Genomic DNA, 14651 nt, shown 5'->3' on the forward strand with positions numbered 1-14651 from the left:
AAGAAGTCCACCGGCCTATGAGTATTTGGGGATTTTTCTATAATAAACATAATTGCTTTCACAATGACAAAAGTAATAAAAACCAAGCAGCCAATGATAAAAGCACCTCCTCTGAAATGTGGAAGACTTAGAGAAAATTGCATATGTATGAGCCCCCTTGCTCTTACACAACTGGAAAACCTTCCACTCACCTCTGACCTGCCTCCCACTCCAGCTGAGCCTTTTCTAGGAAGTCTGCCCCTAAATCCCTCGTACTTGAGATATACATACACATGCGCATTTCTGCACCGCTCAGAGGTCACTCTGCCTTTGTTACTCTGCTGGACAAGGGTTCTAGGCAACCCACAGCTGCCCATCGTCTGGGAAGAAACACTGATGCAGAGGAATAGGCCCTGGTGGGCACGTGCACGTTTGTCTCCCTCACAGTAGTTGAGTGAGTCACGGTTAACTCCCTAACCCCAGGTGGGACAATCGGATTCCGGGAATATGAAATGTGAAACCAGGCATCATGGAGCTCTAGTCTATGAATAGTGACTGTCTTGCCTTGGAGAGATTCCAAAGACACATTTATGCACAACAGGTAAGAGTGCTATGAAGGCGCCTGCCCTAGATGGAGGGGGGCACACAGCGTCAGCCCGAGCAACATGCATGTCTCCTATCCCGAGCGATAACCCAGGTCTAAATGTCATCCTCTGTTGTGCTTTTGCTTTGTAGACTCTGGAAAATCCCAAGTATGAATTGATCATTGAGGCTCAAGATATGGCTGGACTGGATGTTGGATTAACAGGCACGGCCACAGCGACAATCATGATCGATGACAAAAACGATCACTCGCCTAAATTCACCAAGAAAGAGGTAAACCCCTGTTGAACGCCAGCCTGGTGGTCCCGGGCGTGATCGCTGGTTAACATACCACAGCCCTAGCGCGCTCCCTGCTTGGGACATCAAAACCCTCCTTTGTGGAGAGAAGATGGTGTCTTGCTGGAATACTTTTTTACATTCTTATCTTTTTTTTCTTTTTTTTTTTGGTAAAGCGGAAAATACCAGAGCATTATGAAAACAAAAGCATTGAATCTTGTTAAAGTCCATAAGAAGACAACTTTTAATGCCAAAGGGCCATTTTCGTAGTTTTATTGGTGTTATTTAGCGCTGAATTGTGTGAGTCCTGTTGTGATTTTAGCATAACAACAATTTTTTTCAGCAAGTACAGATGGAGAGGCCAGACGGAAAAGCATCAAGAAGGTAAAGCAGATTTTCTTGGCCATAACAGGGTGGCCCAGGAGCTTATCAATAACAACCAAGTTAGCTTGTCTGGCAGAGACATTACTATTCGCAGCTCCTGTGCTTTTATGATTGTGGATCGTGCTTGCTGTTTCCCATTTTTTCCAATGGAGCAATGTTTGCGGACAGGCTGAGTATGCAAGATTTCATCCAGCTGCTGAATTTGTATCCAGGCTAGGGAGTCACTGGCACTGTGCGTCTGATGGAAATGTGCTGCGGTCGTGGTTTCTTTGGGGGTCAGGACCAGAGCCAAGGACTTGACGCCCCTCTTACTGCACAGGAGCGTAGCATCAGTAGTGACAGCCCCGTCGTTTGCCAGACCTTTCCTGGACATCCACCACCACCACGGGCTCTCCACCCTCCATCCATTGCCTCATCTGACCGTGTGAGGTTGGATTCGTGAGCCACATTTTCTACCCAGTGAGAGTGCTTATTTTAAGCTCAGAGAATCTAGATCTCCAGGGTTACAGGCAGAGTAAGTGGCAGAAGTGGGATGTGAGCACAGCTCCCTGTTTACCATGCTCTCAGCTGCAGTGCTTTGCTTCCAAGGAAGACGTTGATATTTTCTACCCTCCCGGGCATTCAGAAAAAAGATCCGTGTCTGGATTTGCAGTTGCCCACCCCTCTCTCAAGTGTCTCAGGGCTACCCCAGGTGGCCCTTCTCAGCCCCCTGGCTCTGCAGTGAGCTGTCCACATTAGCAGCCCTACATGACTCATTCACGAGGTGGAAGTCTCCCCCTCTGCCAGTGGTGTCTTGGACACTCAGGATTCTAACCTCAAAACAACAAAGTCCACGTAGCTGACGGTCTATCCTGTTGCTCCCATGACACTGTTTCTATAGCTGCTAATACAGATTGCTTATTAGTCCCATGTTTCTCAAACTGTGTTCCAAGAAATTAGTTCCACAAGTTATTATCATTATAGGGCAGGGGGTGGGGAGAGATTTCAGGGTCAGACAGATGTGGAGAACACTGAGATGAATGGTGTGAAAGATTTCTTTTACTGTAGGACTTCTGGGTACCTTTAAAATGCTTTGTGTTTCTCTAAGAGGGGTAGGTGTGGTCTGTAGGGTTTCTCAGACTTATTTGGCCTGGGAATAATTTTTCCTGGTCCATCTCACCATGGCTCATCGAGCTGGTATTCATGGGATATTCATTGGGAGATATTGGTTTATCTGCAGAATTTCCTGCAAACCTCTTTCAAAAGAATAACTCAAGGCACAGTGTAATATTCAATATAGACATAGTAATGAAAATAGAAACTGGATAACCCCGATCTAAAATAAGACCTATTAACGTTACCAGGTGGATGAGATCAATTAGTTATGTCAGTGGAGCCTAAACTAAGCTCAGAACTGTGTACCTAGTTATGGACTAAATACTGTGAGTGAGAGGCTTTTGTTGTTATTGTTATTAATACCAATGAATTCAAGGAAAAATTTTAACATAGCTCTTAAAGTAAGAGACCTTAAGTAGTATAATGGAAAATGTATTCATTTGTGAATATTGGCAAAAGCACAAAACTCTCTTCAAATGGACATTGGGGGCTTCCCTGGTGGCGCAGTGGTTGAGAATCTGCCTGTCACTGCAGGGGACATGGGTTTGAGCCTTGGTCTAGGAAGATCCCACGTGCCACAGAGCAACTAAGCCTGTGCACCACAACTACTGAGCCTGCGAGCCACAACTACTGAAGCCTGCACGCCTAGAGCCCATGCTCCGCAACAAGAGAAGCCACCAGGATGAGAAGCCCACGCACCATAACAAAGAGTAGCCCCCGCTCACCGCAACTAGAGAAAGCCCGCGCGCAGCAACGAAGACCCAAAGCAGCCAAAAATAAATAAATAAATAAAATTTTTTTTTTAAAAAATGGACATTGGACAATGAGCTTGAGATTCCCTCAGGGCAGAGCTGATGTCACAACTCATATGGAGATACTAGTAACAAAACGAGGAAAATGGGTAGCGAGCAAGTACATCAGATTCTCTCTCTTAGATGTTAGGTATCCCATAGGAGTCTTTGCCAATGTTGGATAAATCAAATTCACAAATTTTCTAACATGTTGCAGGATGGCTGGTGTTCTTTGTCATTGATTCATACATTTTGGACATGTATGAACGCTAGAGGCAGTATAACAGTGATGTGAAGGGCTGGGCTCTGGACCAGAACTGGATTCATATCACACCTACCAGCCACGGGAGCTGAGCATGTTCACCATCTACATTCTCGTTTTGTCACCTGTTCATGGGGCTGATGCTAAAGCCCACCTCATTGGGTTCTTGTGAATGTCAAATGAGCGGAATGGTGAAGAGCCCTAGTGCTTGTCACCTCATGTTCTCTGGCTTGTTGGCGATGGGGATATGGTGGGAATTTAGAAGGCGGTAGTGAGGACAGTCATGACGAGGGTAGTGGGACAAAGGCAGCGGCGAGGAAGGTGGTGAGGAGGACGGCTGCGGTGAGCAAGATGATTACACGATGGTGACGATGTTTCTAAAATTCAAAAGGCCAACTGACGTTCTTATCTAAAGGGCCATCTCCCCTCCATGTTGAAAGGCTGCTGTTTTCCTTGAAAGCGATCTATGAACCTGCTCAAGCACTTCAAAATACGTGATTAAGACCCTCAAGTTCCAGGGGAGAAGTAATTCTGGAGGAGAGGTGGCGGAATCTGTGAAACTCATCACTGTGGGCAAAAGCAAAGAAGGCTAAGAGGAACCTGTTAGGCGGGAAAAGAGGACTGATAAGGACTCAGCCCAAGGGTAGTGGTCTTGGGTGTGGAAGTGGTCAAACAGGATGAACTAGGAATAGAGAGGAAACATGGACCCTGTGATGTTAAAGATGAAATAATTTTCAGAGATGAAGGTCAAGGTTCAGTCATCCCAGAATGGAAATGGTGGTCATTTGGGCTTAAAGGTATCTAGGAACCTGTCCAAGAAGATGTTGCCTTATGTAAGTTTCTGCATGTATTAGGACATTTCTTAGGAAATTCATGAAAGTATATGGTTCTTATCTCTTTTTAAAATTCTATTTTACATGGTCTTCCATCACCAGAGAGGTGCATTTTTTGATCTGTTTGAAAGAGGAGTTTCGGTTGGCCAGAAATAACAGACAGGAAATAATGCTCTGTTAAATGGGTTAGAGGTATAGTTTCTCTCACATAGAAGTCCGTAGGTAGACAGTCCCAGGCCAGTATGGTGAGACCATGATATTGTCAGTTTACCGTATTCCTCTTATCTTTCTTCTCTGCCTTCCCCAAAGCTGCCTCATGGTACAATAGGGTCACCGTGGTGCCAGCCATCATGTGCATGTAACAGGTAGAAAGAAGCAGGAAATGAGAAGGGCAGAGGAGGACCTGCCACCTAAGTAAATGTCATTTGAAGAGATTCCCCAGAAAGTCAAATGACTCACATCTCCTTAGCCTTCCTGATCTGTGAGGGTGACTGGTAAAAACTCCAGCTATCTTTAGTTGACAGGTTGCAGCCCTTGGTAACACAGGGGTTGTTACTAAGGAAGGAGATACTTTAAAGGGCGTTTTAAACAGCACATTCTCAGTGCAGACTAAGATCATTTGTTCTTCTTGCGTTTATTCACACTGATGTAAGCTTGCTGAGAAGCAAAGCCCACACCTCTCTTACTCTCTGTTGCATTCCCAGTTGGCGCTCAATAATTCACTTTCTGCCAAATGTTTCCTGAAGGTGATTTTAACTGGAGAACAGTTTCACTGGATATGATGAACCAAGTACTTTAAATGGTTACTGACACATGAAATCAATTTTTAGTCGTTGATTTTCATGAAAATTTGGGTTAGAAGCCCTAGTCTCCCTATGGAGAGTCTTCCGTGAGTTTTCCTAATAGCTTTCACATGTGGCTTTAACTGTTAGTTTATGTTTACATGTTAGTTGTGAGTTTTCTAGATTAGGTATTTGGAAATGATTTTAGGAAATCTAGTTAAACTTTCCAAACGCAGAGTTTGGATTATAGTTGAGAATCTCAGTCCCATTTAGAGCAAAATGACTTGTCCATTTCTCTCTCTAAAGTTGCTTTTTTTTTTTTTTTTAAGAAAAGACACGTGATTTGTACTTACAGCATAGCAGATGCTCAACACATACTGACTGAATAACTCATTTTCACGTAAACCCCAGGTCATGAGGATTAACAGACTTGCTATTAATTTTTAAAGAATGTGTCTGCAAATGATTATAAGGTTTTTAAATGAGTTTTCATTCATTTAGTCAATCAGTTGATTTTCAGATTTTAATTAAAATGGCAATTGGTAATGAGGACTGAATAACAGGATTTTTTTTTTTTTGGCTATTTGATGAATTCTTTCTAAAGTAAATGTTTCAGTGTTCAAGCTATAACATTACAATACATGTAGTAAAAATGGCATAAATCTTAAAAGGCCCTGTCTTCCTGGAAGATGAGAGATGGGTAAATGCTCTGATTTTCATAAAGGGGTGAAGATAAATGGTGTGAGCCGGAAGCCGGCTAGGTGAAACTGAGCTACCAGCAGATATTTGCATTAAGTTATCAAGGGGGTGCTGGGGTCCAGTCTCCAATTCCTAAAAGTCTTCAAGGACCTTAATGCTTTAGGAGTCTTATTTTTCTTTGGACTGTGAGCTTTCATAATGAAAATATTTTCGTAATTAACTGCCTAATTCACCCTATAATACTTTTTCTCTTACATGTTTGACTGAAAACTCTATGGTCTCTTCTTTATATAGTAATTATGCAAAACCATTTTCTATAGAAAGAGAGCAAAAAGACTAGTCTTTCCTGTAGCGGCGTTGATAGAAGTTTGCTCTGTATTATTGAGAGTTTAGAAACATTTTTTTCACCTTTACTACATTATTTCATTGTTGGAAAACTCATGTAAATTTTGAGAATTGTGGTTAAATTTAAGGAAATCTCTATCAAGTTTCTGTCACATATATATGTTTTATATGTGTACGTATGTATACATATATATATGAGCTCTGCAGTTTCAAATGTTCTTGTATAGACTAATCTTTAAATTGATGACACTTGTTATTTATGTCACCCACATCGTTGTTTTGAAACATATTAAGCGTTTTATATTGTCTTTATTGATGTTGGTATTGCAGGTAAATCACAAGAAATTTAAATCTTTACCGATGTGTTCATTATGACTCACTTCTCTTCATTAGCAAGTTTATCAATCAAGGAACTATTTTAGTTCTTACATCAGAAATTTACTTTTTCCTCTTAATGAAATATCTGATGCAAGATGATGTCAGGATAACATTTGCTTTATTCCTTAACTTTTATCATTTTTGCTTTCTGTAAACCAATAAGAGTAGAAAAGGATGACTTTAAATCAGTCTAGGATTGAATTAGTTCATCATTGAGTTTCAGTCTTACATGAGGGCTATCGTGGTTTCCCTTACTCCTGGGTACAGCCTTTCTGGGGCTCCAGCTGAAAGATGGGTATTTTTACAAGGGCCCTTCCGCCTTGGACGCCCTGAATTTCAGTGGTCTTGTCATCCCCATGAGACTGCTGAAAGCTCTGCTCAGCTTCCTGGTCTCTTAGCAGCACTTCCTTCTGCTCAGATTCTTAGCCTGTTGTCCCTGTGCCTTTATAATTTAGAAACTGCGTTAAGGGTAAAAGTTCCATAAAGTATTGGCTTCACTTCAGTAAACTTCCCTTCTCAACAGGATCCTGGATTCTCAAGTTCTGGCTGTCTTCATAGCTCTGTAGTGCTTTCAAATAGGTGGGGGGTTTTGTGTGACATCTGTATTCTTGAGCTATCCTAGATTTGAGGGATGGTCTAGAAGAAGCTTGCCCCACTTACCATAAACAAAGAAAAATATGGATTAGCTTTTTAACCTGGATTACTAGGGAAAAGCAGTAGATATTGTGTATATGGAATTCACAGTAGCACAAAACATCACAATATTTTCATTAAAAACATGGATTGAAGAAATATAATTAGTTTTGACAGTAACCACCCCCTCTCATACCATTTGCTTCAAAATCAACTCATTTTAGTAAAAAGATTAAAAATGTTGTGTCTCCTCCTTGATATTGATAGTCAAGAAATGACTAACCCCGAGGGAATTGAACTGCCTCATTAGAGGCAGACTTTGCTTTCCCGTTCCTTCGCTCTTGAGTTGACATGAGTATTGGGAGTTTTCTGAACTCTTTTGGATCTCTTCATTTGTTTTTGGTAGTTTGATGGCCCCAGGTATAAAGCTCGTAAATGTACCTTTGTGCGCCAAAGGTCTAACTGAAGTGAATGTATTTATCCACTCCTCCAGCATTCCATGCAATATATTTGAGTGCTTTAAATGAAACTCCGTAAGAGTTTATTTCCCTTAGGAGAGCCCTTTAAATTCAGAGGTGCCTGTGTCTAAACACTGACCACATAATTATATACGCTGCTTGCTCAATAGAGATTAATCCAGAAAACCAACCACATACTTCTTAGAAGATCGAACCCATTTCAATTATCTGACACAAGTGACTTTTCTGGAGGGTGGAGTCCAAACATACCCTATTGGGATCTTTATCCCGTGCTTTGGGTGCTGGATGGAGGTATCCCAATATGTACAGAAAGGGAATATTTGGAGAGAATAGAGCAGTGTGATTTCAGTGTACAGATACCACCAATTCCCAACTGTGCAAATGGTCACATCCCTCCAGATTACATCACTTCCTGGTCCATCTTCGTCCAGGCCAACATCTTGTCCAAGGACTCCAGGAGCCATCTATTGCAAATTGCATTCCCAGCTTCCCATCATATAATTGAAGAAGGGTTGGCTGCAAAACAGCCAACACCCACGTTCCCCATGAAGGGGTGAGTTCATTGCTTTCTTTGCACCAAGGTCGTAGAAAAACATGAAATCATCAACTAAATCTCCTAGTGTTCAAATTTCAGAGGTACTTGAAACAGCAGGTCTACAGCTGGATTTCTCGACTAAAAGAGAGTGAAGTGAAGCATTTGTTCAAATGTAAGCAGTGCTCTATAAATAGAAGCCATCATCCAAACAAGATTCTTCCCGCTAAGGAAAAGGGTAGTGTGTGCTTTCCCAGATTTAATTGTTCAAAGACAGCAGGGTGAGAAATCTTGCATTGTCGAAAATGCGCGTGTCGCTTATGCACTGCGTTTGTGATGTCGAAACATCTGGATTTGTTAAAGTGAAAAACTGTAATCCACCTTGTGGCTGGTTCTTCAAGCCGCTTGTAGAGGTAGACCAGATAGCCAGATGATTTATTGCATTAATTGCTCTTTCATAATTGTACTCACGATGCATTGATCCCTATCGTCTCTGTGTGAACCTCTATGCAGATTCTGTGCCTTGGCTAAACCTCTGGTTATGCTCAGAGGGTCAGCAGCAACTCAGTGACAATGAAAGCAATTTTTTACTACCACTGGCGGAGTCTCACCACTGAGCCTGTCTCCCAACATCGTTTAGATGCTTTGATATTTAGGGACAGGTCCTTTTCATCACTGCCTCTAGGACTCAGCACAGGGGCAGCATCAAAAGTTTAACTAGAGATGAAATTATTATTCATGCAGTAAATCGTTTTTACCAGCTGTGGTGTCTCAGCTTCTAATATACTATTAAATATTATTGCAGTTCATGCACACCATCACATGTCGTTATGTAATATTCTGTTATGTATTCTATTCTTTTCTAATTTGTACACATCCTAGTTTGCACTTATTTTATTCTAATAATATATAATATTCACCTTCTTATGTGCCATACAATTAAGTTATTTATTTGCTTATTCTCAGTCTCCCCAAATTAGAATGTAAGCTCCACGCAAAAAGGAACTTTGTCTCTTTTGTTCCCTGCTCTGGCCCCAGCACCCAGCTTTGGAACATAACCAAATAATGTGCAAATGAGTGAATAAATTATAAATGTTTGACAATAAGCAACAGAGGCCATCGAAAAGCTAGAGAGTGATGTTGCTGAAAGGGGCTTTAGAAAGAACCTCAACCAACCCTCTGGTTTTAGAGCCGAGGGAAGCTGCTCAAGGCTGATTGCAGATCCCAGGCCAGCCTCATTGTGGCACAAAATACTGCTGCCGGTGAAAAACCAAGGCCCTACTGTAGCACAAAGTCATGAGGGATCCTAAGGTTTTTCATCTTTCTGTGGTGCAGAGAGCCGAGAGGGTTGGAGTTAAATTCCTTTCCAGAAGTGAATAAACGAATCTGCATAACTGCAGAGAGCCCTAAATCTACTTCCCTACCAGTCAAGTAAAAAAAAGAAAAAGAAAGAAAGAAAACTCAACGTTAATAAATTATACATAAAGGAATCGTTGGAGTGGAGACAGACTCGACTTTTCCTGCAAACTTAAAAACAAGAAAGAAAATATCCCACAGCCCCAGAGTTATAAGTGGGATTAAACAAAATAATCCAGAATTGATTTAATATATTCATTTGTTTCCGAACTAAAATCTGTTTTAGTTACAGGCTGAGTATCAGTTTTCCCAGTATAGGCAGCATTTTATTTTGCTGTCGACCTGCCCAGATCTGAGAAGACAGGAATTTATGAGAAGTATCTTCTTCAAGAAGCCTGTCTTAACTGAATGTACCTATTGCATATCGTAACATTACGCTGTTGCCTTCCAAAGTGCATTCATTCATGCATTCACTGACTCACCAGCCCATCCATCAGAAGTGTATTCCATGATTCCTCTTTGCCAGGGACTGTGTTAGGCTGGGATGCAGTGTGGTGAGCACAACATCCCAGACTAACAAACATGGTCCCTGACCTCAGGAAGTTATGGTCTAAAGTGGGGACAACTGACCAGCAAGGCAAATAGCTACATATGGTCCCTAGTGACAAGATGGAATCACCGTACATGGACACATTGTGTACACACACCGTGACTCACTGAGGAGGTGACATTTACAGTGACTGTGCTAGTGTCCTAGGGCTGCTGTAACAAAATATCACACACTGTGTGGCTTGAACAGCATTCATTTGCTCACAGTTCTGGAGGCCAGAAGTCCAAGATCAAAGTATCCGCAGGGTGGTTCCTTCTGCGGAAGCGTTTGCTCATGCCTGTTTCTTACGCTTCCAGTGGTTTGCTGGCAGTCTGTGGCGCTCATAGGCTTGTAGATGCGTCACCCGTCTGCCCTCATCTTCACACGGCCTTCTCCCTGTGTGCGTGTCTGTGCATAATTTTCCCATTTTTATAAGAATGCTAGTCATATTGGACTGGAGCCCACCCTGCGACCTCATTTTAGCTTGGTCACCTCTGTTTCCAAAGAAGGTCATATTCTGAGATACTGCCAGTTAGGACTCCACCAGATCTTTTTGGGGAGACAAAATTCAGCCCATGCCAGTGAGGCGTGGGAGTATGCAGAGGGTCCGTGTGAAGACATGGAGGCTGGGAAGAGCATGTCTTGCTTGAGGAACTGAGAGCTGTCCAGTGTGGCTGGAGCAGCCTGAGAGACGGCGGGGAATGTGAGACTGGGCCCAGTCATGCAGGCAAGGCAAGGAGGCGGTTCACCGGAAGTGCAGGGGGAAGACATTGGCGGACACAGTAAAGGGTAGACCTTCCAAGACTTGGAGCCCCCATGCTGCTCAGGAATACCATTGTTCCTACGGTCAGAGACTGCTGGCGACGATGCCATCAGTCACACACGACCCACCACCTATATCCTTCACAGAACTGGAAATAACAATAGCAGGGAACCAGCATTAGTGGACATTTACACAGTTGTTTTTAAGCTTATGAAGCCCTTCCACACTCCACATACTCTCTCCCACCTAAAACCTGGACAACCCAGTGAAAAGGGTCTCGTTCTCACCCCCATGCAGAGAAGAAAGCTGAGGCTAAGTGGGCTGATTCCTCCCCAGATCACTGGGGAACTAGAGGTTGAGATCCTGAACTTTGCACCTCCTTTTTCCTTGCAAATTCAAAGAGGTGTCTTCTCTTAGCAAGTGTTCCATCAATAATAGCAAATATGTAATGAGCTTTTATCAAAGGCAAGACTGACCATTCTGTCAGAAGTTCTGTCTGTCCAGCACTCCTGGACCTGCTCCTTCATCCTCTGTATCATTAAACAAACATCCAGAAGCCAGTGCAAACATCTGAAAGCACTTGCTTTGGGCCAGGCAGTGTCCAGGAGGCTTACATACATTCCACTGTTCACTCCTGCTGCCAACCCTGAGACTCTCATTGTCATACCCATTTCATGGGTGTGGAGACTGAGGCTCAGAGAGCTGAAGAACTTGCCCGGAGTCTAGGCCCCATGCTCTCAACCCTGCACTAAGCTGCTTCTGCACCATGCCGGCATTAACGACTCGCCAGCACAGTGTCTGTAGACCCCATTTTCAGGGCACATCTGCCGACTTCAGCCACAGCTGTTATGTTCCTGTTCTGTGGTCTTGCCCTTCGGGTCAGCTCTCCAGCATTCCTTGGCAGGGCTTTTCCTCAGAGAAGAGCCATCTGGTTTTTCCATTTACACTTGGGCACCAGGGACTGCTGAAGATGCAGGGCTTATAACCTCCAGCCTCAGTTCTGCCTGGACTTTTCCAGCATCACCTCATCACCTCCTGCCTCCCTGTTGCCACACCTGCCTCTCTGTTCAAATCAGGACAGTGTTTAGTGCAAGTCCTAGATACAACTACAACACACACACACACGCACACGCACACACGCACACTTCTCCCCTGGGCTCACCAGGATGAGTGTAAGCTACTCTTTCTCCCTCCACAATTTCTTCAAATTAAAAAAAAGGGGAGAGATCTTTTATTTTATTTATTTTTTTAATATATATATATTTTTTAATTTATTTTATTTATTTATTTATTTTTGGCTGTGTTTGGTCTTTGTTGCCATGCGCGGGCTTTCTCTAGTTGCAACGAGCGGGGGCCACTCTTCGTTGCAGTGTGCGGGCTTCTCGTTGCTGTGGCTTCTCTTGTTGCAGATCACAGGCTCTAGGCGCACGGGTTCAGTAGTTGTGGCTCATGGGCTCAGTAGCTGTGGCTCGTGGGCTCTAGAGCGCAGGCTCCGTAGTTGTGGCGCACGGGCTTGGTTGCTCCACGGCATGTGGGATCTTCCCGGACCAGGGCTCGAACCCGTGTCCCCTGCATTGGCAGGCAGATTCTTAGCCACTGTGCCACCAGGGAAGCCCGGGAGAGATCTTCTAATCGCCAGTGAATTTGATTAGTAGTCTTGTGTCTTTATTTTGATAGGTCTAGTGGGCAAATATAATAATCATTTCTTACAAGCAAAGAATAAATGAAAAATGTTTTCATCCAGAAAACCATTTTTTTTAAGCTAACAGTGATTAAGTGCTTATCTATGGGAGGTACTAAGGGCTTTCGGCATCTTAACTCATCTGATTCTCGTAGCAGCCCTATGACATAAGTACTCTTATTATCCCCATTTCACAGATGATGAAACTGAGTCACGGGAATGTTAGAAACACGCCCACGCTTATAGTATGCTGGGGCAGGGATGCCACCTCCAGGTGTCTGGTTCCAGAGCACAGCTCTCAACCATTATGCTAGACTCAGTTTCTGGGATTTTACACATTGTTCTAGTTCTGTGGGATTCAGAAGTGAAAGAAGCCATGCCCCCGACACACTGGCCTTTTGTTAGTTTCTCAACAACCAAATCAAATAACCTATGATGAATGCAGCAGCGTTGTTGGAAAGATATTGACAGTTGCACGTTACATACCTTCACGTGCATATCTAATTCAGAATCTTCCGGTATCGCTGTCAGTGGCTTATAATGGTACACTAATTATTAGATATCTCGATTGAAATCCAGGTTTTACTCACTGGAGAATTCGGACAAAGGCCTATAAAGCAAGAAAAACTTTGGTTCATTAACTGGGGTCTTTTTTATACTAGTCTGCTATCTCCGATAACAATTTTTAAATCTTTTAAATTTATAGCTTTCGTTACTGCAGTTTCTCGAACATTAATGAAATAATGTGCTTCCTCAAGTTCACAAATCTTTTGTGCATTTGATATACTTGTTCTGAGTTAGCAGGGTTGAAAGTGGCCTCAGCTTTCTTTCATGCCCTCACCGCGTGCTTAGCTAACAGAGGCAGTGAGCTGCAGGCTGGAGATTTAAAGAAGATGGGCAAGCCCTTGTCTTCTTGTGGCTTAGTAGGGAGGACAGATATTAAAGGAGTGCAAGAGGGGTGCCTCCCACAGATGAATTCAGAGAGCTTTGGGAACATGACCTAAGGAAAACAGACCTGGTCGGAGATCCGGAAAGGAGAGGTCGTAAAGTAATTTGTCATCCTCTTAAGTCTTGGCTTTGCTAAGAGAAGTGATGCAGGTGGTGCTAGGATAGCTCCTTCTGAGCAAAGCATGCAGCTTATGTAAATGCCCTGAGGCATGCACGTGGCCTTTGAGGGGCTGAAAGAAGGAGCTGGGGGCTAGCCTGTACTGTGTACGCACAAGGATGGGTGAGAGTGGTGGCCCACCCTGTGTGAGTCTGCTCCCCCACTAACAGACTTCAGGAAGCCATGCATTTCCCTTAAGCTCCCTCAGGTCTCCCAGTCAGAATTAACTGGCTCTCTTTCACCAGCGTTTTGTTCCTGCCTCAATCACAGCATTCTTCCCAACATGCGTTGGATCAGCATTATAGGTATCCATTTCTTCCTTCTCCAGACTGGAGCTCCCTGAGGGCAGACGCAGCTTCATTTGTCACCTTCTTCCCCTTCAGTCACAGAACAGTGTACACAGAGGAAGCGCAAAGAATATTTGTTGCATTACATCAAATCCAACAAACAGCACTCTTGCCCGGCAGCTCTGCAGATAGAAGCAGATGCCTTTGCTAATCGCCCCTAGATGCCTGGTTTAACACAGGTTCAATTCGGAGCTGTAAATCTATATATCAGAGCCAGAACCAGTTAGCTGTCTGGTTTGTAATAGCCAAGCACTGGCCTCCCACGTGATGGGCTCAGAGGAAAGCCTCAACAAACCCCAGCGAAATGAACTGACCGCTTATAGCAGCCTTGTATAGAAATGGTCAGAATATCTTTTCCTTCAGCTCTGGGAAGTTGAAAACACAAATCAATTTGACTAAGACTGAGACTAGAGGCTCAGTCTTCCTCAAGAAAATCTGCTTTCAATTTCTCAGAGTTAAAGATCATTTGCTTGTACTCATTTTGTTGTTGAAAGCAGAAACTCACTTTGAACCAGCATGAGCAAATCCTGGAACGCGTTGGTCCTCATCCCTGGGGAACGCATTGGTCCTCATCCCTGGGGAAGGCATTAGTCCTCATCCCTGGGGGACATTGGTCCTCATCCCTGGGGAACGCTTTGGTCCTCATCCCTGGGGAACGCATTGGTCCTCATCCCTGGGGGACATTGGTCCTCATCCCTGGGGAAGGCATTGAAGGGCTTTCTCACCTCAGATATGGCTG

The 14651-nt window shown here is 43.5% G+C and overlaps 1 protein-coding gene across 1 annotated transcript in view; it reads left to right on the forward strand.

The window, feature by feature from the left end:
• Nucleotides 1-14651, forward strand: part of CDH13 (cadherin 13) — a 991194-nt gene that overhangs the window by 845513 nt on the left and 131030 nt on the right. The window contains exon 8 of the mRNA XM_024735819.1: nucleotides 715-855. Within this exon, the coding sequence (XP_024591587.1) occupies nucleotides 715-855 (141 nt within the window). The remainder of the gene's footprint in view (nucleotides 1-714; nucleotides 856-14651) is intronic.

Source organism: Neophocaena asiaeorientalis, unplaced genomic scaffold (assembly GCF_003031525.2).
Source record: "Neophocaena asiaeorientalis asiaeorientalis breed wild unplaced genomic scaffold, Neophocaena_asiaeorientalis_V1.1 scaffold40, whole genome shotgun sequence".
In the NCBI taxonomy this organism is placed as follows: Eukaryota; Metazoa; Chordata; class Mammalia; order Artiodactyla; family Phocoenidae; genus Neophocaena; species Neophocaena asiaeorientalis.